Genomic DNA, 25,861 nt, shown 5'->3' with positions numbered 1-25,861 from the left:
CTAGTATCTCTGGAAACAATTATGTCAGTCAGAAAGTTAAAAAAAAGATTTGACCCCTTTTCCCATGCTAAATTAACTTTATGGGGAAATCTAGTATTAAAAATTGGGGGAAAAGGGTGTTATGGAAAAAATGGATGGAAGCAGGAATATTTACTTTGAACCAATTGATAGATGATAAAGATGGATTTTTAATATACGCTGTGTTAAGAGATAAATATCAGCTATCAGACGTAACCCAATGGAAGTGTTTACAGCTACAACATTTGTTAACAACATTGTTTGGACCAGCAGTATTTTCAGCTTCTGAGACCCCTGAGATACTAGAACAACTTGTTAAATCCTTTAAAACTAAAAAATCTATTAGTTTTTAGAGATATTTGTTATCAATAAATCAATTTGATATGCAGATGCTAAGAAATGAATGGAATAAAGAATTAGAGGTTTCTATATTGCCTAGACAATGGGAGAGTGTCTTAACTTCTATAGCAAGAGTGTTCATGGACCTTAAATTACAATTTATACAACAAAAAAATAATATTTAGAATTTATTGGACTCCACTACATTTGTACAGAAAAGGACTAAGACAACATTTCATTGGAGATGTAATGAGGATAATGCTTCTTTAAAACATATGTGCTTATAATGTCCTATACTTACTAAGGTTTGGGAGGAAGTAGTGGACTATATAAATACATCTGTGTGACAAAAGCAAACATTTTCAGAGGATAATATTATCTTGAATTACGTACCTAGTACATGGAATTTGACAACTGGACAATGTGAATGGATTCTCTGTGCCCCTACTATGGCTAAAAGACTGATATTGCAGCATTGGAAAGATAACTGTATGGCCCCATTCACTCCATGGATTGAAGACCTGATTGAGCTTCCCACTTATGATTGGATTGCCCGTAGACGTAGACTTTGTATGGACGAGTGTAATGAAATATGGGTCTCATTTATACAAAATACAGTAGGTTAAAAAAAGCATGATAGTTATATAAGTGTATTAGAAATAAATATATTTATACTTGAATAATACTTGCATTAGATAAGTATATATAGAATTGAAACTGCTCAGTGTCACGAGATATTATACTTTCTTTTTTCTGTTGGTTTTTTTTCACTTTTTTTAAAGCACTGCACTTGTTATGTGTTTCTTTTCTTTGACAATGTATGTATCTCTATCACGATTATCTTGGTGTTTTGTTCCTTTTTTCCTTTTTCTGTTATTATTTTAAAAGTAATAAAAAAAAGCCCCACTGTGATTAATGGCATTTATTTACATGGATGTATCAGTAACATATTCAGAAAAGTAATTCTAGTCCATGGAATTAATACGTGTGTGTGTGTGTGTGTGTGTTTCTAAGCCAGAGTGATGAGGATGGAGAACCGAAATGTTGACTGGCACAGATAAGGGGCCATTCAGACAAATGGTCCCAACACACCCTGCCAGGGATAAAGAATTATCTGTCTAGGAACCTCTGCTGTGGTGGTCCTTCAGTCAGCCTTGATGTGCAAAGTGAAAGAACAACCTCTATTTGCCCACCAATAGTGCTTGTGACTGAAGGTAGCAAGGGAACATTTCCCATTTGCCCACCCAACCCCAACAGGTGTTATTGCTGGCCAAGCAGAGATCAATGCCATGCTTGGCTCAGCTAACTGACACCACAAGTGAGCAGGAATTGCTCTCTAATTTTGCCCAGCCCAACCTCTCAGGGAAGACCATCAGAGATCAAGCCAAGAGCTTGATGAGCTTGGCCTTGGCTCAGGCTGCCTTTTCACTGGGGCTGGCCAGAGAAAGTGAGGAAGTGAGTTCTGCTGGGCCAGTCGCAGTGCTCATTAGTGGGTGGCCAAGCTGAGCCGGGAAACTCCCAGAGAGAGCTACTGGTGGCCAAGAACAGATCATTCCCATGCTTTGCCCAGCTAACTCACACCTGCTTGCCTTTTCTCCTGCTCCTCAGTCTTGAAACACCGTAGCTGCAGAAGTTGCTGCTGTGACTGCTCCTCTTGCTTGGTGTCAGAAAGGGAGGACAAAGGATGAAAAAAACCATGCCTGAAGGGGTTCTGCGGAAGCAGAGGGCGATGAGTCTACCCTCAGGGAGGGTCCCAAGTGGGCTCAGCTCCTGAACCTATCCAGAGTTGGTGCAAATGTTCCCTGGGGCTTGGGTCGCCGTTGCCATTTTTCTCCCTACTTCCAAAGACACAAGACACCAGGGAAAGCTTGAGGTACTAGGCCATGCCTGCTCTTTCTGAATTTTTAATCACACATGAAAAATTAGGCTGTTTCAAAATTATTGCCTGCACAGTGTTTTTGTGCTCGCAATTTCACTATTCCAAGCCTTTTTCTGATGTTTGGATTTTTAGAATTACACCTGGCTGTGAATGTTCTTGAGTTTGGCCAAATATGAATCGATCTTCATCAAATGTAGTATACTTGGGGAGGTGACCCAAGGATTTGTATGTGTCAAGTGTATCATTTCTATATTATAAGCAATTGAGTTTTCAGAAAATAAGGAAAGCTTCAGTATGAGCTTATATATGGGAACACTCTTGGGCTCCATAATTACATGGTTGGGGGCGCAGAATTACACACATCCTCCCCATTCAGAGACATGTGAGTCACATCTTCCCTGCAGAATGTCCCCTCCCTAGTACAGTTTTTGGCAGCAACAGCACACTGGGGGGATTAGAGGGCAGGAAAAGTATGGCTGATAGGAGCCATCTAGGGCCCTCATGCTGCCTGCATGCCTAAGGCTGCCAACTTGTGTTTCAGGGAAGCCAACAAAATTGTATATAAGCAAAGGTGGGAGAAGAAACAAAATATTGCAATGTGAAATGTTCCTACTCAGATGTTCAGGCATTCCGTTTGATCTTCCACTCTAGTTTTCTCTCCCTCTTTGCCTCACACATACAGCAGTCAATCAATATTAACGTATTCAATTCTCATTTGGCTGTTTTGGAAGAATTATGAGTCTTCCTGTTAAGATTTTTTCGTTACTTTTTTTTAATCTGTGTAAAGTTGTTTCCTACAACCTGCTTATACAGTTACACAACCCAATACACGAGAATTCAGCAGGAGATGAGATGCTGATAATTGTGATAATGATGTTGTGAAATTTTATTCTTATTTTCATTCCTTATTTTCATTCCTGTTTTCCTACTGTTCTTCTTTTTTTTTAAGAGTTATATTCTGCACCAATTCCTAATAAATTCTCTGCTCAGTGTGTTAGGTTGTCAGCTCCCTTCTTAAGTATTTTGATTTAGTTAAAACTTCAGCTTAACCTTAATAATGTTGGTAAAATCATACTCATTCTATCTATGTACCCTCACTGTGTCTCCTTACCAAATGACAAAGCTATCAAGGCTTGGTTTGAAAATATAGGTAGTTCTTGTTTAGCAACCACAATTGGGACTGACAACTCGGTTGTTAAGCAAAGTGGTCGCTAAGTGAAACCGCGACTGTGCTTATGATCTTACTTCAGCTTTCCTTTGCTTTACAGACCTGTAAAGATCCCAAATGCGAGATTGGTCATAAAGTTACTTTTTCATCACCATCATAACTGCAAATGGTTGCTAAATGAGGCAGTCGTTCAGTGAGGACTACCTGTAGACACATTTGAATAATCTTGGAGAGGGGGAATTCATAATTCAGACTTGTCAAACATGCTTTCACTGTATGCTCAAGCTTCTTTCCTGAAGTGGCTAACTTTTTTTACTACTTATGAGAAGTGCTTTCAACCGAGTCCAAATGCAATGGAACGTTTTCTCCAAGCCAATCTTTGCTTTCCTTTTTTCCTGTTCTATAAAGTTGAAAATATTTAACACAAAAGGTACACACACACACACACACAGAGGATCCAAATTAACTGGAACTATTTTTTAAAAAATCCAGCAGAAATTTTAAATATTCTCCCCTGCAGAAATATTAAATCCTCATATCAAATGGAATCTTGTCCTAATATTATCACATTTTAAATGATACTGAAGTTCATTTGTTTGACTAAGAGCTTCTCTCAGAGAGGTTTCCAATGTTTCTGAACATGTTCAAGTCATCTTTTCTGTTTGAGCCAAGGCAATTAAACATATTCCTATATGAAAGCAAAATAAGCCTGCCTGCCAGAAAGGCCAAGGAGTCACATAATGCCAGTGGGTGTAGCAGTGCTGCCAAGATAGATTTTGCTCCCTTTCTCGTTTTCTGACCATGCTCCACATGTTACCCAGTAAGCTTATAAAGTGGCTGTAGGAGTTTCCAAGCCATTTAATTAACACTGAAATGCAACTCTCAGCTGGATACATGCACCAATTAAAAAGAAAAGAAGAAAGAGATATTATAAGATGACAACGCCGACAACTTCAAAAAGTTGCTTAAAAAGTGAAGTTAGCCTTCCCTGAACCAAAATAAGAAAAAGGAGGGGAAAAAATAGGCCATGCAAAAGAGGTTGAGAACAGGTAGTTAATTTGGAGATGGACTGGCAAGACCCCACATTTTGATATGGAGGCTGGCATGACAGCACTTGCAAAATTCCTAGAAGTTTCTTTAACAGAATGGCTTTAAATGCATTGAAGGGGTTCGCTCTCTCTGGTACAGAGACGGCTGCATTGTGGTTACAATGCTGTCTACCTGCTACCTGAACAGGTTGCTAAATCACTGTTTACTATGACTGGGTTTACCTGTCACATTAAACCATTGTTTCCATTGTTTATATAACTGGTTTCTTGAACGGAACACAATTGGCTAGCTTTCATACCACACAAAGCCCTAAACCAGTGTTGTCCAAACTTGGCCACTTTAAGATGAGCGGACTTCAACTCCCAGAATTGCCCAGCCTGCTGGCTGGGGAATTCTGGGAGTTGAAGTCCGCTCATCTTAAAGTGGCCAAGTTTGGACAACACTGCCCTAAACCATGTTTCACAAATCACAATGGCTGGATTTACACAACATGCTAAGCAAAAGCTAACCATACGATGCCTTGGCCTGCTGTATGAATCCAGTCTAACTGTGGAGTCAAGTCTGGGGAATATCTTCTATGGAAATTGCAACCAAAAAAGGTGATTTGTTTGGTTTTGATCTGGTCAGCTGCATAAATCTCGCTGTGATTTATACTGTGGTTCATGCCTTATTATCATATATTAACCCAGCCAATTATGTCCTAGTGAACAAGTCACATTTTAAAGGATTGCAATTTAACTCACTGTATGAACCCAATCAGGAACAAACAATAGCTGTACTTTTTATAGAACAACGCATGACTTCTGTTTTGTTTACTGGAAAATATAGAGTATCGTCCCTTATCAACCAAATACTGATGCATCTCTTCTTAAGCCATGGCACAATATTTCCTGAGTTACCACATACTAGGTCACAAAGTTTGCTATGTTGGTCACAACAGTTTGCCCAATATTAAAAAGATTTAACTCGGATCTCGCAAAGGTCTGATAAATTTCCATTTCCTTCATAAGGCACTCTTCATGGACCCTCACTACCTCTCCCCTGGCATTTTAAAGCCGCTCCTCCCAGCTATGGACGATGTTTGAGTTCTGAGCTCCATCAGCTGAATACGACACCATCACTCACCACAAGCTCACTAAACATAACATCCAGCTCCTCCACCGGAGGCATGGGTAGCGCAGGCTCCATGGTTTGCAGGGCAAAGTTGCTGTCATTCCGCAGGCGATATGTGATTTCCGGGTGATCGTTACTTCGGAAGCAGCAGAAGATGAAAGAAATCCCTCGCCCACTCCTTTTTCTAGGGGCCATGGCAGCACTCCTCACTATGTTTCTTTCTAGACACTAAATCCTAAATGGGAACAAAGAGAAAGAGAGATTGAGAACAGATGGTAATATTAAAGTTTTGATTGGTAACTATGCAGCAGACCGTATGAGCTCATTTAGTTTTATAAACTCATCAAGGCTTGATATTCCTCCGACCTTAACTCTGATCATCTCTTCAAGCCTTTGTTCTTTAACAAGCAGTTTTCATATCACGTTGTTTCTATTACTCTTCTGACCTCCACGCTTACAGGTAACCTCCATTATTTCACATGTGTTATTTGAAAACAAATGCTATTGGATTATACCCACCGCTGTAACTGGAGCATGGCTTTATTGCTTTCTACGCAGGGTTCTCGAGACAAAGAGCAAACAAGACTTTGTTATAAGGAGAATAACCAACTTAGTCTCCTGGATACGCCCCCCACCCCCCACAAAATGGAACAGTGACTTTTTGAGAAACTAGATTTTCCATTACTTCTCATTTTCTTTTTCGATTATGACCAGAGAAAGAAATAGCAACGGTATATACGGAGGTGATACTACCATCAGCAAACCATTGGAAGACTTCGCTGCCAAAGTAAACGTGTGCTGTTGGAAAGCTGCAAATGCATCCTTATTTATCAGTGTTGGTTCTTTAATCATTCACATTTTTAAAAAACTTTCCTGTAACTTTTTTAAAGGAACAAAGCACGTATACTTTCAGATTTCCTGCAGTTGCCTCTTTTCTGGAAACCAAAAGCCCTATAGAAGCCAGCCTGCCCCCAAACTGAAGCTCTCCAGCTGTGGGACTACAGCTCCCATCATCCTTAGCCAACAGTCTATGTTTACAGGGTGAGGACAGGAGGAGTTATATCCACACTACACTTACACATGCTATACTTGATTCTAGTCAAAAGCTGAGAAGCAGTAGGAGCTATACATATGCAGGTCCCTTGGATGGGAAAGGCTAATTTAAATTCTGGGTTTTTCTTGATTTGCCGCCCCACCTGTCTCAATTCTGCTGCTGTTTGGCCTGCCCAGGCTGATTCACAGAAACCACAAAGTCGTACCTGCTATTCAGCAAGCTCCTCTTTTCTCCACACCATTCCCTGCTTCCCTAAAAACTGAATACAAGAAAAATGGGGAAAATCCAAGAAGTTTGGCAGAACGGATACTAAAGCGCACATACCCCCAGACTTATTCAGTGTCAGCGTATGTGTATCTGAAAGCATGAAGTATTACAACACAAACTGAGAGATGCAAGACAGAGAAAAAAAAGCATTGTGTACATGTCACATGTATCTTCTACAAAATGTAGTGATATCCACCCTTTCAAATGACTTAAAAACAGTTTGGGCAAAATCATGGAGAGCATAGTTATCAATGAATTGCTGACTATACATGAGTCAGCAATTCATTGAACTGATGACTACGTATGACTACATATGACAAATGAATTGATGACTACATCTTCCCTTTAATATGATAGACAACCATGGCTCTGAGTATCCAATGCTACAGGAAGATGCTATTGCAGTGAAGGCTATTGTGGGAGGAAAATCTTGTACCTATCCAGCATGAATTCTTTTTATTTTCTATAACTGAGAAGTTCTGAATTGTTTACCCCTCTCTTCTCCATTTCTTGTACTGTATATAGCAAGCTGATCCATTTAATTCTACAGAAAAGTCATTCCATTTATCCACCTGGAACAATTCAGCCAGGACCAGTTCAGATTATACAGAGATGTGCTACAAAGGGTGTATTGAGGGTGAACACAACATTTGAAGAACAGGTTTGTGTCTACTAAATGAAAGTGGTCACCCAACCACTTTTTCCACATATTTATAATATAGGCATATAATGTCAGTCAGTTTATGAATAGTAAGATCTTTTATAGAATGGGATCAGGATTCCCTATCCAGCAATAACATCTTTTTAGAAAGCCTTTGACTGTGTGCTTCTGATATGACCGATAGACAGACAGACAGACAGACAGACAGACAGATTTGCATCAGAGGAGGGGGTGTTTTTCTCCTTATGAAATACCCTCCCCAGAAACATTTACCTAGTATCTACTTTGGCATCATTTTGGCATTTTGATTTCTCAAACCAAACACTGTGATTTAAACCATTTTTACTCGTGATCTTATGCTCTGTTTATGCTTTTCTCAATTTTATTGTTAATGATCTCCAAGTTGTTTTACTTTTTGGTATAAACACTTCACTATAGGACTATCTATAAATAGTATAAATGTTTTAAACATTCATTCTGTTGAACATTCAGATGTGGGAAATGCGCTACGATTTAGGATTGAGAAAACAGGAGGAGGAGGAGAGTGTGAATCCAAAAAGCAGCAGGTATTAAAGAAAAAAAACACAAAATTTGACCATATACCACAAATGCTTCTGAATTTTTAACACATTGCTTCTGAATTTTGCTGGCACTATATGGAACATATTGAGAGCATTAAATTATCCCAAATGTACCTTGAAAGAGCTTTTCTCTACATTTGGTATCCAGTCAAGATACAAATTTACACCCAGTTCCCAGTCTGGTTATGGAGCATGTCCATTGCTGGAAGCAACTGCAGTGTTCACCCATTAGAGTTGCAGACAAAATCAAACTCTCCACAGACAAGATAATATTTTGGTTAGCTGCAAGTTATGGCTAATTCACAATTTGTTTTTCAGTGGTATGAAAGCAACATGGAAAATAACATGGAATGTCATGGAAAATAAATCAGCTTCTTTGGGGAGGATAAATTGGACATGCCATTAATAAGCCCACCATCTCTTTTCCAGACTCAGAACTGAAAGCTCTGCCTAATATTTTCTTCTCCTACACACATGTACTGTATATACTATGCATCTCTGTGAAGATCAACACTATGTCATATTTTTGGAGGCACGTACTGATAGCAGATTCCCCAATTTAAGATCTCAGAGAATCCCATAGTTCCTGGGGACATCTGGTTGAAAGAGACAAAGGAAGGAACAGATTTGCCTGTTGTGGAGAACTATACTCGGTGGTCCAGGCTGTGCTGCATATGCTGAAGGTCCCTAACGCAATCGGTGGCAGGTAGTGGGCAAGCCATTTCCCCAAACAAGACCACGGAGTGTTGCTACCAGAGTAGAAAACACTGGATTAGATAGACAAAGGGTCTATTCAGATTTAGTAAGGCAGCTTGCTGCATTAGCATTTAGCATTTATCTGCCTGTTTCACTCTCCAGATTGTCAAACTGATTTTAAAAAAGCTCAAGAAAAACAAATACATTGTTTTTGGAAGTCTTTGTATGAGAGAGACAGATAAAATAGGGGTCTGAAAAAGAATTATAATGCCATGGCTTCCATTGAAAAAGAGCTGAAAACAAATTCCTAGCAACCTGAACAAACAAGCATCTAGAATGCTTCCAACTTTATGGAAGAAGGTGAGTTAGAAAGCACAATCCTATCTTTTTGTCAACAGTGAGCCTCAGGATGTTCCATGCCCGTGTTGCATAGCATGGAAGGTGGCTTGTTAAACTCCAGCTGTTTTTGGCAGTGATTTAATTTCAACCCTCAACCAGGACAGAAAAAGAGTTATTTTAACTAAGGTGGTTCTGTGGACTCTGCAGAAAGACCACAAAGCGCTGCACAAGGAACTTGCATCAAATGCCAATTCAATCAGCCCAAAAATGCAGCTTGCTAGCCTATAAACTCACCTGCACAGGTTGGACGGATATTTATATGAAAAATTCTAGATGAAAGAGAACATCTCAAAGTTAGAAAAGGCATAAACCAGAGATGACCAACTTAATTGGACCTGACTTCTGGGTCAAGTGACTTCACCCCTAGCTAACCTCACCAAGCAACTGTGAGAACTATAATCAAATGATAAATGAAGCATGTCTTTCTTTTTGTCTCTGTTAAATTTTTCCATTGTTTTCAGCCCATCAAGAGTGTTTTAGGTAGTCCTACCTATTTTGTTTCATATGCAAATTTGATTAGCATTCCTGCCATCTCTTCATTGAAGTCATCCCACTGAACACCTCATTCTAGTTTGACAAGGATCCACTGATCTGCACTCTATGATTTTTAAACCAGCTATATATCCACTTAATTATCATACAGAATTACAAAGCCTACTCTTAAATGGTTTGTTAAATCAGAACCTCATGGGTATTTTATCAAAAATGTTTTGCTGAAATTAAAATATACTACATATATATAGTAACCCCACAATCTATGGTGTTGTTCACTTTAAAATGAGATAAGACAGCCTGGTAATGTCTTTTCCTGATAAATCTTTTGTGAGTTTGGATAATTATCACATTCTTTTCCATGATTAATGACAGATTTATAATTTGTTCTAGAACCTATACTAATTTCTCTGTGGTTTCTCAAAAAACAATACCATGTTTTAGTCATATCATCACCAAGTTCCTTGAGTATACTATGATGCAAATAATCTGATTTTGAATATTTAAACTCAGTCAAAGTAAATAGATATTACACACTCATATTTCTATCAATCTCCAGTGCAGTCTTGCTCCTTCATTCTGCTCTTCACAATGGCTTGATTGCATACATAACCACTTTTTGGAGAAGACTGAGATGAATGTTTACATAGGTATCAAATTCTTATTCAAGTTAGTACTTTACCTATAACAAATAGTAAGTTAGGTCTAATAACTTTCTAACTCAATTCTTTGAAGTTTGTGTTTTGATACCAGAAAGGTATTGTGAAAAAAAGTGGTATTTTCTTATTCAAATATATTGTAATTCATTGCACAGCCTGGTTTCTTTCAAGTTGTACACAGGGAAGTATGTCTTCAAACAGTTTAGCTGAGTTAGACCAAACAGTCTATTTCCAATAGTGGCCAAATGGATGCATGTGGGAATCCAGAAGGAAAGGATATTGTAATGGCTGACAGACATGAGTGGGATAATTGTCTATTCTTGTCTCCAGTGTCTGAATACCAGATATACAGTATTCAGTGGCAAACTATCCCTAAACACCAACTTAGGGAAAAGTGTCATTGAATAAGTTCATGGCAGCAGTGAGATTCAAATCAAGGACTTGCCAATTCATTGACCAGTCTTGGCCATACCTGATCTTGAACATTCAAGAAGAATATCTTTAGTGTGCAGACTCCTTTTTTAGGAGTAACTCTCTACCTGCAAATCCTGTAAGAGGAAAGCAAGCTTTGGAGAAACAATATGCAAGGAAATAATTACAGTTGATCAACTACTATTATTGATTTGAATGTATTAGCTGCTCAACTCCAATGGTATTTTTAGAAAATTCTTTGCTATTTGATTTATTTATTAATAATATAAAAGTTCCTTTGTGCATAATCACATTCAATTCATTATGCATTGGTTTTTATTTTAATCTTTTCCATATCTTGGTTTCCTCTGGCTGTTCTGCTTATGATTTCTACCATTCATAAAGGCTGAAATTTATGGGAGTTGTAATATAGCACAGCTGAAAGGTGACAGCTTCTGTATGACAGGCTAGACTGGAGCTAATTAAACAGGCACACATATATTCAGGAATGTCTGATAAGGCATTGTACTACAAAAAAGCAAAGAAGTCATTGTGAAAGAATTTCACCAGCTGTTGTGTGTTAAAAGTGAGTCCTATATATACCGAACTCAGCATTCAATTTCTCCTGCTTGCTGTAAAGGTTGGTTTTCAGACTAAGCAGCAGTCATGCCCATTACCTAAACAATGCACATCTGCAGACCCCTATATCTGTCACCTTGCCATCACAGCACAAAACTGTGAGAAAAAGACCCCAAAGTCTCTGCCATCATGTATCCAAATGTATTTGGTCTAATGTTCACTTGCTGGGATTCTTGTAACACTCTTACATTTCTCTTAATAAAGCCTGTTATTGAGGAGTCTTTGACATTTGTGCTTGGGGAAAAAATGTAACTTTGGTTCAGACAGCTGCAAATGGCCTGACACCCACACTATCTAATGGGCAGGATGGCTAATGGGCAGAATGGTTGTGGTATCCATCAGATCTTCTATTAGACCAGTGTTTCTCAACCTCAGCAACTTGAAGACGTGTGGATTTCAACTCTAGGCTGGCTGGCTGGCTGGGGAATTCTGGAAGTTAAAGTCCACACACCTTCACGTTGTCCAGGTTGAGAAACATTGCACTAGGCTGTTTTCCTCTGACCACATGAGGGTTCTCAAAAAGGCACCAACTTGAGAAGACATAGCTAATTCACTTACTCCAAAACAACAACCAGATCTTCTATTAGACTGTCTGACCATGTGAGAACTCTCAGCAAAGGCACCAAATTGGAGAAGGCATAGTTAGTTCACTCATTTCCAAAACTCCTAGTTGCTCTTGATTCTCACTGCTTTCCAGAAGTGATGAAGAAGCTAGGATGATTAAACTAAAAAAATAAACCCCGTGGGCTGTGAGGATGAGAAAATATCCAGTTACATTTTAACTATGGAGAAATACGCTTTTCACTCCATCTCAAATAATTCATGTTTCTTAGGGAGAATACAGCTGACCACTCACTCTTCAAGACAACCTTATCCATTTGGATTTATTAAAGCATTGCTCCTTTCCGGCCATGACATTTTTTTATTACCGACTTTTTTTTTGCTATACCAAAAGGCCAAACAATGATCCTGGGAGGCTGGGACTCCGTTTCGTTTTGGGATCCTCAAGTAGCAGTTGCAGAGGAGAGAGTGCAAGCCCCATATTTTCAGAGCAAAAAGACTTAGCTGGTTAGTGCTAAATTACTGCAATGTCCTCAGTGTTGGACTTCCTATTCAAAAGGTATTCACAATGCAGCAGCTACACAGACACAAGTCAGATGCTGTATTCTAATAAAGAAACAGAACAGTTAGCTTGTTTGTTCAGTTCAAAATGGAGATTTTAACTCTCTAGGCATGGGGACTTCCAGCTAGAGAATTCTTGAGCAAGTATGGTCAATGGTGAGAATTCTAAGAGTTGCTCCACATATGGGAGGGTGTCAAGTTGAGAGAGATTATTTTAAGCATTTTATTTGTAAATGATGTTTTCTTTCCGTTCTTGTCTTTCTCAGATGAGGCTCTGGTTTTTATTGCATTGTTTCATTGCCTCTCTGATGCCCTCTAATAGGATGATGTTTAAGAGCAAAACTTTATTAAGGAGACTTACATAGAATGAACAATTGATAGAATGAACTAAAACCTTTGTAGGGTTTTGGTTTAACATTCTCCATAATAATGAAAGTCTGAGAGCTTTTCTAACAGAAATCCCAAGCAGAACACCCTCAGACACATTCAGTTAAAAGTGTGATTAATAAACAAGCCTTTATGATTTTCTTAAAAACTACAATAATGGGGAATCCTGGAACCATAATGCCAACTGATTTTAGAAAGCAGCAAATTAGAGAATGAATGCTGTTCAATTTATAGAAAAGTGCTATTGGATTCTGAATTTAATCTGTATTAGCATCTTGCCATTAAAAGTCACTATCTAGAGATTAAACATAGCAAACTCCTAGACTTTAGAACAGATCAAAGTCATATTTAGAAGGTCTTTGATCGTCCTGGAGGTCAGACAAAATAGGTTCTTTCTCATTCTTTAATACTGAAAGATGTAACAGAAATTGAAAATTGGACCGCTGAAACTTAATTTAATTCCTGAAACAATTCAGGACCTGCGGGGTGGAATGTAGGTCAGAGTTGCCCAACCATGCCCATGTTTCAATACTTCCACTGAAAGAAAACCTACTGGAAACTGAGGCAATCACTTACACTGTCATACAGTATTTTTAAGAAGTTTCTTCTAATGTTTGGTTGAAATACGCTTTCTGTATTTTATAACCACTGGCTCTAATCTGGATCAATCTATAAGAGGTAAACTTATAACTGTACTTATAACTGCTGTAAAGGAAATCAGAAGCTACTTCTTTGTATCTTTTTTCTTTGTTTTCTATTTTTTTTCTTTCTTGCACTGTTAGTTTTCCCCTTGATTTCTTTCTCTTTCCCTTTTCTTCCTTTATATTCATTTGTATTAGTTTTTAATTATATTAAAAAAGGAATTAATTCTGGAATTAAATGGTTTTATAAGGTTAATCATTTTGAAACACAGTATAACTCAAAAAAATCCACATCAGTGGGCTAATTCAGTATCTGAACCTCACATTATATCTCAAGTGGGCAATATATGGGTCATACGCGACTCCCAAAACCTTGGCCCAAGATTCTTAGCTGCTTAAAGCCTAAAGTAACATTCAAAACAAGTGTAATAATCCTTTGGGCAGCTCTCCAAAATAAACAAGAGCTACACATTTTAGCTCCCGCACCTAAGGAGTAGAGAGAATGTACATACCCCACCTTCATCCCCCTCTCTAACGGTTCTTAGGGTGGTATCAGTACAAGCTTGCACAAGATAACCTTAAACATGAAAAAAAAAATTAATCAATAGACATGAGAGTTTAAAGAAAAATCAATCTGCTAAAATACCATTTTCAAATTCTAGGAAGCAAAAAAGTTTTAACCTAGAGCCCCAAATAACAAAGGAGCAGCCTCTTTAGGAAGTCATTCCAAAATGAGGGTACACCACATAGAAAGTGCTATTTTTTGTACAGGAAAAATGTATCTCTCCTAACGATCCAAAACTGAGAAAAGGCTCTTTAAAGTATAAGCAGACTGATATGATACAAGACACTCCTTCAGGTGTTTGCAGGCTCAAGCCATTTATCGCTTTAATGTAAACACTTAAATTCTGGTCTACTAATCAGTACTTTTTTCTCCTATAATCATCCCCTTAAATAGTAAGATCCCAGAAATACCATTTGCAGTTGCCCAATTGATACAGGGTTGGAGTATGTCATGGCTGATTGCCATGGTGACTACAAGAGAACTAGGGTTGCATCTTTTACACCAAGAAGGTTAATCCTGCATGAGTTGGAAATTCTGAGGCTTAAGACAGATGCCAGGAATTAACAATGACACCATGAACAATAAAATGCAATTTTTTAAAAGTTTTTTTTTTATCCTGCCTTTATTATTTTTATAAATATAGGGAGTCCCTGGGTTAAGAACATAAACGTTCTTAATGGGTGACCCATAGTTAAGAATGGAGTCTGTTGTAGCAAAATTCAAGTTAAATACACCATGATTCGAGTTAAATACACAATGGTTTGAGTTAATTACACAATAGTACTTATACGTATTATACAATGATACTGTTCCGGCTTACATACAAATTTGACTTAAGGACAGACCTTGGGAACAGAACTCGTTCTTAAACTGGGGACTACGTGTAACTCAAGGCGATGAACGTACCTAATACTCCTTCCTCCTCCTATTTTCCCCACAACAACAACCTTGTGAGGTGAGATGAGTTGAGCTGAGAGTGTGTGAGCGGCCCCAAGTCACCCAGCCGGCTTTCATGCAATGCTTAACAAATGAAAAAGAGAGAAAGCCAATTTATCCTTTTATTCCTGTTATTTTATTTATGTCAAAGAACTGAGTGGAAACAATTTTGTACGCTTATTCCTCTGTTATTAATAGCTCTGGGATCATTCCCCATTGCAGATTCCCCATTGCCATTCACTGTACCTTGATTTACTACTGTCCACCATATTCTTCTCTCTTACTAACAGTGCTCAAGATTATAAACTGAAATCATACTCTCATCTGTAGAACTTTGCACCTGGGAAAAATGAATGCCATCTAAAATATTTGGTTTTTACAGAGTTGGAGCCATTATTTCTTCTCCCAGAAGCCACCCAGATAGCATGTGGGAAAGCAGGGAACTGAACCAAGTCTGCCCCATTCCAGCCACAACCCTCTTTGTCTAACACATCACAATAAACCCTTGTGTCTCACAGAGGGGAGGGGGGTCAACCTTGTGCCTGGCAGTGCTCCTGTATTTGGACTGCAGGTAGGGCTCATGTAACTTCATGCTCCTCTGTCCAAAGCAAACAGTTCCTTCTCCATTAAAAAGCAAAGCTCTGCCAAAAAGAAGGTTCTAAACAGGGGTGGTGGGGGGAGATTCTGTGCTCCCCAGATGTTGATGAAGGCTATTGAGGCTGCTAAGAATTGAAATTCAGACCCGCATTCCTTGTTCCTCCTCTAAGCCCAGATCCATGAAAAAGGAGGAACAGCATGACAAACACAGTTAAGAATTACACATCAGCAATAGCTAGAGCAGCTGTGATCCTGGTTTAGGAACTTTGTTTGGATGGGGCTGCTACTGCTGCTTCTTTTCTTTCTGCAGAGAAATTGCTTGTTTCAGATGGATGGTCAAATAGTTATATGGACTGCATTGCCCAGTACAATTTGACAAGGTTGGTGAGAAAAAAGCATTAAACCATGATTTGTTGAACAAGCTCCCTTAACCAGGTTTACTTGTTTCATTAAACTATAAACCATTGTTTTATGGATTTATGCCAATTTTTAATTGTATAAATGTATCTGATGCCTACTTCCAAATAGTGGTTTATCTAAAAAATTCAACATTAGAAAAGATAGGGTCAGCATAACCATCTTTAAAAGGCCTATACAAAAATAAATGTTTTGAGTCCACTACTAAATGTAATGATGAAATGGTTAGAGTTGAACTCCAATGACAACTCGTTCTACTATATAGGCACCATCATGGAAAAAAGCAGATGTTATTAATGTTAGATACGTATATCAATAGTAGGACTTATAAACAAAATTAGAGAGCATTTATTTATTTATTTATTTATTTATTTATTTATTTATTTATTTTACTGGATTTCTCCGCCGCCCATCTCCCCCACAATAGGGGACTCTGGGCGACTTACAAAAAACATTGAAACTATAAATACATCTAAAACACATAAAACATCCAAAATTTAAAACAATACTAAAGAAAGGAAGATCCAAGAAGATGGAAAATCAGGCTGCGGACAGCTGGCCACTACGGGGCTAGCCATCCCCCTGCTGGAAGTATTCCCTCCCCACCCCAGGCCAAGTGGCAGAACCAGGTCTTCAAGGCCCTTCGGAAGGCCAGGAGTGAGGGGGCCAATCGCACCTCCGGGGGCAGAATGTTCCAAAGAGCGGGGGCTACGCAGAGAAGGCCCGCCTTCTGGACCCCGCTAGATGGAATTCTTTTACTGAGGGGGTCCGAAGCATGCCCTCTCTGTGCGATCGGGTGGGACGGGTTGAAGACATAGGGGAGAGGCGGTCCCTTAGGTAACCTGGTCCCATGCCATGTAGGGCTTTAAAGGTGATAACCAACACCTTGGATCTGGAAGCAAACTGGTACCCAATGCAGCTCGCAGAGCAACAGTGTTACATGGGCCCTTCTTGGGGCTCCAAAAATAGCCCGCGCAGCTGCATTCTGGACCAGCTGTAGCTTCTGGATAGTCTTCAAGGGTAGCCCCATGTAGAGCGCATTGCAGTAGTCTATCTGGGAGATAACAAGGGCATGAGTGACTGTTCGAAGGGCATTCCAATCCAGGAAAGGGCATAACTGATGCACAACCCGAAGCTGTACAAAGGCCCTCCCAGCCACGGCTGCCACCTGCTCTTCAAGCAGGAGCCATGAGTCTAGGAGGACCCCCAGATTACGCACTGGGTCTGTCTGGGGTAGTGCCACCCCATCAAGCACCAAAGATGATAAAGTCCCGAATACAGAGGAGTCATTAACCCACAGCCACTCCATCTTACCAGAGTTCAGCCGAAGCCTGTTGTTCCCCATCCAGACCCTTACATCCTCCAGACACCGAGAAAGGGTAGTCACGGGAAAGGGTAGTATGGGGAGGACTGTACAGGAATCAGAGATCCCAGGGAAACTAGGGTTTAAGCTGTGGAAGCCTCTGTACATCAAAGAGAGCTCCCTGAACTGGATTCAAAAGGCAATCAACAACTAGTGCTAAATCTAAACTGAAAAAGCCTAACAAATAACAATCATTATAATTGATCAGAAAACAGAGTTCCAACTGGGACCGGCAAACTTAGCTGAAGGCCTTTGGCCATGCAAATGGCAATTCTGGGAATAGTAGTTTGATGTATTTGGAGGAAACCAGCCTCCAAAAACTGCTCTATCATCTGAAGTCCTCCACATTTTCCCGTAAAGTTAGCAGGGGCAGAAATTGCAGGTCAGGAATATCTAGGGCAGTATCTTTCAAGAAGTACACACATTACAAATGGGGGTGCAGGAGAAAGTGGGAGGGATTTATTTTTAAAAAGCCACAGGGAACCTCCATGATTAGAGGTTACCTATCATTGTATGCTGTGACAGAAGGTGCATGCAATTACATTTAACACGCCAGAAACACTTGGCTGGACACTGCAAGAGCGAAACCCTGGACAGATAGACATTTGGCCTGGAACAGCAAGGCAGGTTTTCTGTTTGTCCAGTTCTCCTCTCAAATAAGCAGCTCTTTGTCCAAATCTGGGCTGTTAAGACAGCTGCCCAAAGCACATGGCTCACTGTAAGAGTGACTGCTCCCCTTAAACAAGGGCCTTGCATTCAGAGGCCAAAGAGCAGCTTAATAGAGTTGGAGAGCTTCACTCTGGCAGCTAGGAGCTTGTCTTACTTTTCCCATGTTTTGGAAAGCAGGCCTGTGCTGCACAAAAGATGCAGCATGTAACTCTACTAATTATCCCATAAAAGGGACTGCTGTGCCAAATTCACAGGCCATGGGTATAAGAGGATAAAAAGATAAAAATATCCGTGGTAATGGCATCAGCCCTGCCTATTCACTTGTCTTTTTCCCAAATGATCACCCAAGACTTCAAAAATGCTGCCTAATTACACCAATTTCTTTCCCATCACCCAAACTTACATGCTAAAGAAACACAGAGCATGTTAGCTAATTGCCATTGAGTTGGCTTTGGATTTTAGTGACTGTATTGAGAAATGCTCTTCATCTAGCCCGGGGCTAATTCATCGGTCCTTCCCTCAATCCACAATACTCTTAGTAATTGTCTCTAAATCTGTAATTTGAATGTATCTACCTTCTTCCTTTGTTCTGGAGAAAATCTTCCTACATGGTCACTAAGAGTCTAAACCGCCCTGACAGCACATAATCAATTAACAAACAAACAAACCTTTCTCTTGCTCTTCCTCACTAGCCAGCTTTCAAACCCCTACATTACCACTGAAAGACCCTTGTTGTAACTATTCTGATCACAGTATCATAGAACGTAAAGGTTAGAAAGGCCTTGGGAATGGTTGCAGGAATTCACTACCACGGCATCTCTGTAATACATATCTTTGTTCTCACAGTAATGTTCTTATCCTTCATTAACTTGTTTTTGCCTTCCTCCCTAGAATTAATTTCTCTACTCCAGTACACTGCCCACTTTTATCTACTATCTATTCTTAAGCGCTCCCCCCAAAAAATGATGTACTACCTTCGTTTCCAAATGTAAATACACTAAGAATGTCTCATGGGTATTTAGCATTGGCCTAGGTTTTTCACTTTTCATTCATCATTAATTCTTCAAACCCTTTTTTTAGTTTCAGATGAGATTCTGCTCATTTTCTGCACTAGGCTGTTCACCCAGAGCAATCATATTTGTTCTGCTCTTACAGGAAAACCGAACAAAAGCAGCAAGTTAACCAGCACCACCCCTAAAATCAGAACTGGTCCAGCTGTAGCATTAATTACAGTAAATTATTTGTACTCCCAGAGAGAAGCATTTACAGGATTTTTTGCCCCGGTGCCAAAATAAAATACCACCATGTCTTGAGTCATGGTGATCTTAAGGCATGTCCATTTTTTGAGCAAGCTGCACAGGAAAGACAAGATGTTGAATAGATGTCCTGCCAGCCAGTGTACTGTAGCTGTACTTGCCAAACCTTTAACACCCCTATCTGGGATATCAGAAGCTATTGTAAACAAGGAAAAACGCTTATGGAATCCAAAAGTTTCCTAACAGATGGCAGTAGGCCAAGAAAGTTCTTGTACTGTCAGCATCTCTACTTTGGGAGGTATGATGCATTCTGTCAATGTCAGGGAGTATGTGGCGGCTTTCAGCGTTTTCTTCTGAGTCACCAATAAGTTGTTTACGAGGAAGTGCCTCTCCTGCTACTAATGATGTGTTTGACTTTTAAAGGCTATCTTTAGATCAAAGTCAGTACACAGCTCAGCCCCTTTTATCAAGTCGGTAAGACAGACTAGGTGACTGGAACACGCTTTCCAAGGGAAGGGCAGGAGACAAGCAAAGGAGGAGAGAGCAGAATTTTCAGTCCTGTCGTTTCTGGCATCTTCCCAATCTCCCTCATTTCAAATATAGTGCTGCAGAAGCATACAACAGTCCAAGCATAACTTCATGGAGTTTGCAGGGAAACAAGATAAAATTAATCAGGCAGAAGACCCTGTTCTGAATGGTGGATTTGGGGTGCAATTTAAAACTGTAAAAATGGCAGGGTTTAAGATCGCAACATCTAGGAAATCTACCTGCAGTCCATGGACCATTTTCCCCATATTATCCCAGAACTTAATTTTACTTTCTTTTGTTGCCACATGGTGATTATGGATATACTCCTTTCCGGGTCTTCTGGTTGCCGTTTTCATCTCTTAGAGGTCCTTTGGAAATGAAGTTGTACGGATGAAGTAGTGAAGCACTTTTTGTAGGAAAGATCAGAACTTTTTACTGCTAGATAAACCTGAAATCCCCCTCCCTCCCGAAAAAAGAAAGTCATTTTGCCCAGGGCCTTTTCAAACCTAGAGCCAGCAACAAAGCCAGTCCATGGTTGCCAACATGTTCATCACTTTCAATAGTAAATAGTAAAAGAAGGTGAAACACTGTGAGTAAGATGGCTGGGTCAACATGACTCTCATTTGACATTTCTTTTATCCTTTTTAGGCTGTGCCCACATGAACAAAACTGAATAGCATGTTGCATGTGAAAAATAATACTACATTATTAAAAGTAATCAAAATTAGGATCAAGAATATACTAGACAAATGTCAGAGAGAGGAAAGTGATAGGAACTGGAAATTTCTCACTGGGAACAAGTTTACAACTAATCCTTTCCCTAAGTAAATAGCCTGTAATTTACAGGAAAATGCCTACTAGTTTTTTCTCAACTTGGTGCCTTCAAATACTCTATGCTGAGACTACAATATTTCCTACCAGCAAAGTTAATGGCCAAGAAATTCTAACAGCTGTAATCCTTTTATATTTGGAGGGCATCAGGTTGGAGAAGGCAAGTCTTCTACCACCTTGTAGAGTTTGGGAGTCAACCCAATGCAATTTGATAGCTAGCATTTACCTCAGGAAAGTCAACTTTTGACTGAGTTATTCTTGGCTACATATAATGTGGTTGTTGGGTTTGACTTAAATGCCACCCACCCTGTTTCAGCCAAACCCAATATAATCAGTTTCGTTTTCTTCAGATAAAAAGGAAGCATTTTCCTCTAAAACTTCAGGTTCTGAAGAGTGAAATGCTTCCAGTTTAACTACAATTTCCAGAAAGAAAATCCTGTATTCATGAGGAAGAATGCTATATCAACGAACAAGAAGGATCTCAAATTTGGGGGATTCCTCAATCTTTCTCACAGATTCATATTAATTGAAATCAGCAGCCAAGTTCATGTGAAAATAATGAGTGTGTGAGCATTTGCTCTTGTCAAACATTAGAAGGACGACAGTGTTATTTCTGCCTATACAATCTAGAAGCATGAGCACAAATAGCAATTTCGAACTTTCTAGATGATCAAAGGCGGGTGAGGCTATCACTCATCTCTTGCATCAGCAACAGCTGCTGCTATTTATTTATTGTTTATTAAACATATTAGTATTCCTCCACAATCAAAAACAACTGTTGGAGGCTCACATAGGAAAAAAAAATACAATTTAAAGCAGCCCCTTACAAAAATAAAAACACCCCCCCCCACTTTGCATGGAAATAAAGGGAGGGAGGAGGGAAGCACATTTAGACTTGCAAGATTCTGTTACTATAGCTTTACAATTAAAGTAGCACTGAGCCATGTAGCAATGGTTCCCTAGTCTGGTCTACTTTGAAGGGCTGATACTCCCCAAGAAGAAGCCACTTGGGGGCAATAATGTCCAGTGCTCGGCTGAGCTGGAAGATCCCTAAGTGCCCTCTGAAAACCAAGGGAATCCTTTAGGTGCCTGGGGTGGACCATTCAAACTGGTCCCACTGCCCTACAGAGGTCCCAGGAAGCTACCAGTCAAAACCAGACCAGATTTTTTAATAAAGTCATCTTTGACATGCAGAAGAACACATTCCTCTGGGTGGGAGGAATAATAAAGAGAAAAACCAACTCTGGAATTGCAAAATATGGCTCTCTTAAGAACGTGCACACACAAAAAGGCTGTGGATATTTTAGAAGAAATGGTTAGACACGTGCAGGGAGCAAATCCTGTTGTAAAAAATGTCCTATATAGGTCAATCTTCAAATGTGAAGGAGAGACAGACACATCGTTGGCACATGTTGTTGCAAAGCTTAAAGTAATGCAGCACAGTAGAAATTACAAATTAAAGATAAATTTCCTGAATGTGAGAGTTATTAAGCAGTGGAACAGCCCACTTCCTGGAATTTCAGGGCTCCATCACTGGAGTTTTTCAAGGGAAGGTTGGGCAGCCATTTCTCTGGGATGGTAAGTGGATTCCTGCCTTGGGTGGGTGGGTGGTGGCTGAACTAGAAAACCTCCAAGATCCCTTCCATCCTGATGATTTTATGCTGCTATAATTACCGTTAAATCTGATTCTTCTCCCCATCAAAATAAGAAGCCAGTAATGTAAACAGCTATAAAACTTTGGATCTACTTTTTAAGTTAAATATATTTGGATAATTTGCTTGAAAGAATTATTTTTAAAAAATAGGACAAAATTCAAATGTAAAAAGTTATTTCAAGTCGTTCAGAATGAACTACATACTACCAGAACTGTTTCAATCGGTATCCTTTCTTTATATTGGGGAAGGGGGAGAAGCAGCATGCCCCTTGAATAAACTGTGCTCCTGGAAGAATCATCTACTCTGTCCAATGTGTTTTCTGTAGACAGAATCACAGAATTGGAAGGGAGTATCGAAGCCACCAAATTCAACCCCTGCTCCATGCAAGATTCAGATTAAAACATCCCCAAGCGTCCTGTTTAACCTTGACTTGAAGGATAATATTTTCCTGGGGCGGGGAGGGAGGATATCAGAAATGGGGTTGGCTGGCCCCTTAGCGGCCTGGTGTGGCCCCTATTGGCCTCTTGGATTTTTTAGCTTTTTTATCTTTGTAATATCTGGTTTTTATAACTTTTAATTGTATTTCTGATGTTAGTTTGTTGTAAGCCGCCCAGAGTCCCCCATTGTGGGGAGATGGGTGGGGACAAGTCTATTAAATAAAAAAAAAAAATTCTAATTCTCTGTGTAATTGGTTCCACTGTCAAACTGCTCTTACTATTTGGAAGTTTTCTTTGTAACACACAGTTGGAATCTCTTTTAAACCCATTATTCCATATCCTGCACTCTGGAATGATAGAGAAGAAATGCTGACTTTCTCCTGCATAGTTATTCAAATTCTGTCTAATGTATCATGTTAATGCTACATTAAGGAGATAGCCATTTAATGACAGCTGCCATGTTGAAGTTATCATGATTCTCAGAAACATCTTTCAACAACAAATAAAATACAGGTAGTCCCCAGTTTAAAAATGAGTTCTGTCCTCAAGGTCTGTCCATAAGTCAAATTTGTATGTAAGCCAGAACAGTATTATTGTATAATACTGTATAAGTAGTATTGTGTAATTAACTTGAACCATTATGTATTTAACTCGAATCATTTTGTATTTAACTCAGATTTTGCTACAATAGGCTCCATTCTTAACTATGGGTTGTCTGTAAACCGAGTGTTCTTAACCTGAGGACTACCTGTAATGCCAGCTCTAATTCCACCACACCTCCACTTCATTCCTTAAATATAACCAAAACAGCCTATATCATAATAAATACAATGGCTGAGAAATGGTCCTTATCAATTTAATACGGTATTAGTTAACAGGCTGCCATGGATAAAAACTTCCCATCTGGGAATAATGAACAAAAATGCATTTATACCTGGGAATAAATCAACATGTAGTTTGGAATTGTATAATCCAAACTTGCAGTGACCAAGACCAATTAACTGGTTTATTACTGAATTCAAGAATCACTTAGGAGGGAAAATGCATGGTTCCTTTATACCTTGAGAGGATGAAACTACATTTAAAGATCATAAACATTTGTCCATCAACAGGCTTTGCGTAGAGACAACATCTATCTTGTCATGCTGAAAGTCTGACATAATTTCTTCACCAGGACCTGGAATTAGAGCAGGTATTTTCACTGATGCTTGGAGATTAAATTAAAATTCATTCAAACCTGAATACATGCAAATCTTCTATCGCTGGCAGTGGGCAAGGTACAACAGATTTATTAGATCCCAGAGAAGTTCCAAATATATATAAGCTGTTCATTTAACTTTCTACTGACTTCCCAAAACATCTTAAGGTCGAAGACATTATTGCCTGTCTGCTCAAGTTCCATATTCTTCTTTTAACGAAAGAAACCTGAAAGGGCCTTTTCTGATCTACAGCTGCCGTGATCAAAGCCATTAGCTTTTACTGAAAATCCATCTGGAAACTTCAATTCCAGGTGTGCAAATGTTTTCAACTTCCTTCCAAAATGCAAACCAGCCCACAGTTTACATGTTTTAATAAATGCTGTTTCATTCTCTCAGATTAATCTGTTACATCCAGGCAGTGGTGTGCTGATAAATATTTAACACGAGCGGCCAAACTAGCTGATCAGCATGCTAGGTGCTGGGGCTCCGCTCTGCTCTCAACCAGCTCACACAATTCCAGAAAATGTAACAATCAATTCTTGCAAGCCAGTATGAGCCAGCTTCAGCACACCACTGCATCCAGGTTATTTACATGTCTGGGATATTGGCCCAATGAAGCTGGGATCACAAGTCTAAATCATTATGCCTATAGAAAGCAAAGCACAGCACTTGACTACAGTGAGAGAAGGAAAAAGTCCCTTAGTTAAACAACAGACATTGCTGCTTGTTTCATCTTATTAATCAAGCCAGGTTTTCTTACAGTCCTACATTTCCTTACAGTCTTCCAATGTATTTCTTTGTTTATGTCTGGGTGCATACATTGTACTAAATTGTAATGAGATATGCTTATTTCTGGCTTAGTGTTGTGTGTGGACCAAGGCACTGTTTATAAACTATGATTTATGGCATTGCATGTAGAATAGAGACAGCTAATAATCTTTGTTAAACCAATCACAACTCAAACAATATGTGAGCCGTGAAAGCATCATAACTCAGTCACTGGATGGGGGTATTTACTTCCATCAATAGTTCTGATGGATTCTGATGGAAAAAATAACAATTTAGGGGGATGAAGGGGTGTCCTGAAAATGCTTACCTTCTTCATACCTCTCCAGCAGTTGCTATGGCATTTATTTTTTAAAGTGCTTCTTCTTGGAAGTGATACTGGCCAAGTAAGTGACCCCAAATAAGCATAACAACAGTGCATATCCAGTAACAATGCCACAAAGTCAATGCAGAATGAGGGTTGTGTTTCCTAGATCAGTACTGTCCCCACTCTAAACAAGAAAAGGAAGTCCTGCCTTTTCAGAGCACACTGTGCAGTTGTTGTTTCAAAGCCAAAACTTTAGATGTTGTGACTTTTCTGGGAAAACTATATACATCTCTTCAGCTCAGTTGAAAGGAAAAGGCTTTGTTGATTTCTTGGAATGAAACCAAATGAAGTTCTTCTCATAGATGAGGACAGAACAATATTCTGCCCTTCAAAATCTACTGTGGAGGGTTGGGGAATAGGTGGAGATCCTGTCATGCATGGAAAATTCAGTTTGCACTAACAATTTCATTCTTGAGTGTTATTTGCCTCTACATGATGCTGTTTACTCACTGTTGGGACATTTTATACCAAGACTGTTTTAAGCAATCTAACATTTTATACATAACAGTAGTAGGCAACCCAAGGCCCATGAAATGCTTGCAGTCCCTTTTCTCAGCGCCTCAGGATGATGCCACCAAAATCTGGCAGCAAATTCTTCTTTACTGTTTACTAATATCCTCATGTCATTGGTCACACCCCCAGTGGCCGTGGAAATGTTGAAAAGGCTCCCAGCTGCAAT

At 39.3% G+C, this 25,861-nt stretch overlaps 1 protein-coding gene across 3 annotated transcripts in view; it reads right to left on the bottom strand.

Annotated features, from left to right (window-relative positions):
• DAAM1 (dishevelled associated activator of morphogenesis 1) overlaps window positions 1-25,861 on the bottom strand; it is a 165,160-nt gene that overhangs the window by 98,185 nt on the left and 41,114 nt on the right. For all 3 annotated transcript variants that reach the window (XM_088149709.1, XM_088149711.1, XM_088149710.1), the window contains exon 2: window positions 5,580-5,802. In XM_088149709.1, the coding sequence (XP_088005835.1) occupies window positions 5,580-5,762 (183 nt within the window). In that variant the 5' untranslated portion in view covers window positions 5,763-5,802. The remainder of the gene's footprint in view (window positions 1-5,579; window positions 5,803-25,861) is intronic.

Source organism: Python bivittatus, unplaced genomic scaffold (assembly GCF_059951505.1).
Source record: "Python bivittatus isolate LINGU-HERP-01145 unplaced genomic scaffold, Pbiv_v1 ctg000580_np1212, whole genome shotgun sequence".
NCBI classification, from domain to species: Eukaryota; Metazoa; Chordata; class Lepidosauria; order Squamata; family Pythonidae; genus Python; species Python bivittatus.
Note: the sequence above shows the minus strand (reverse complement) of the source record. Positions and strands in the feature narration are given on the sequence as shown.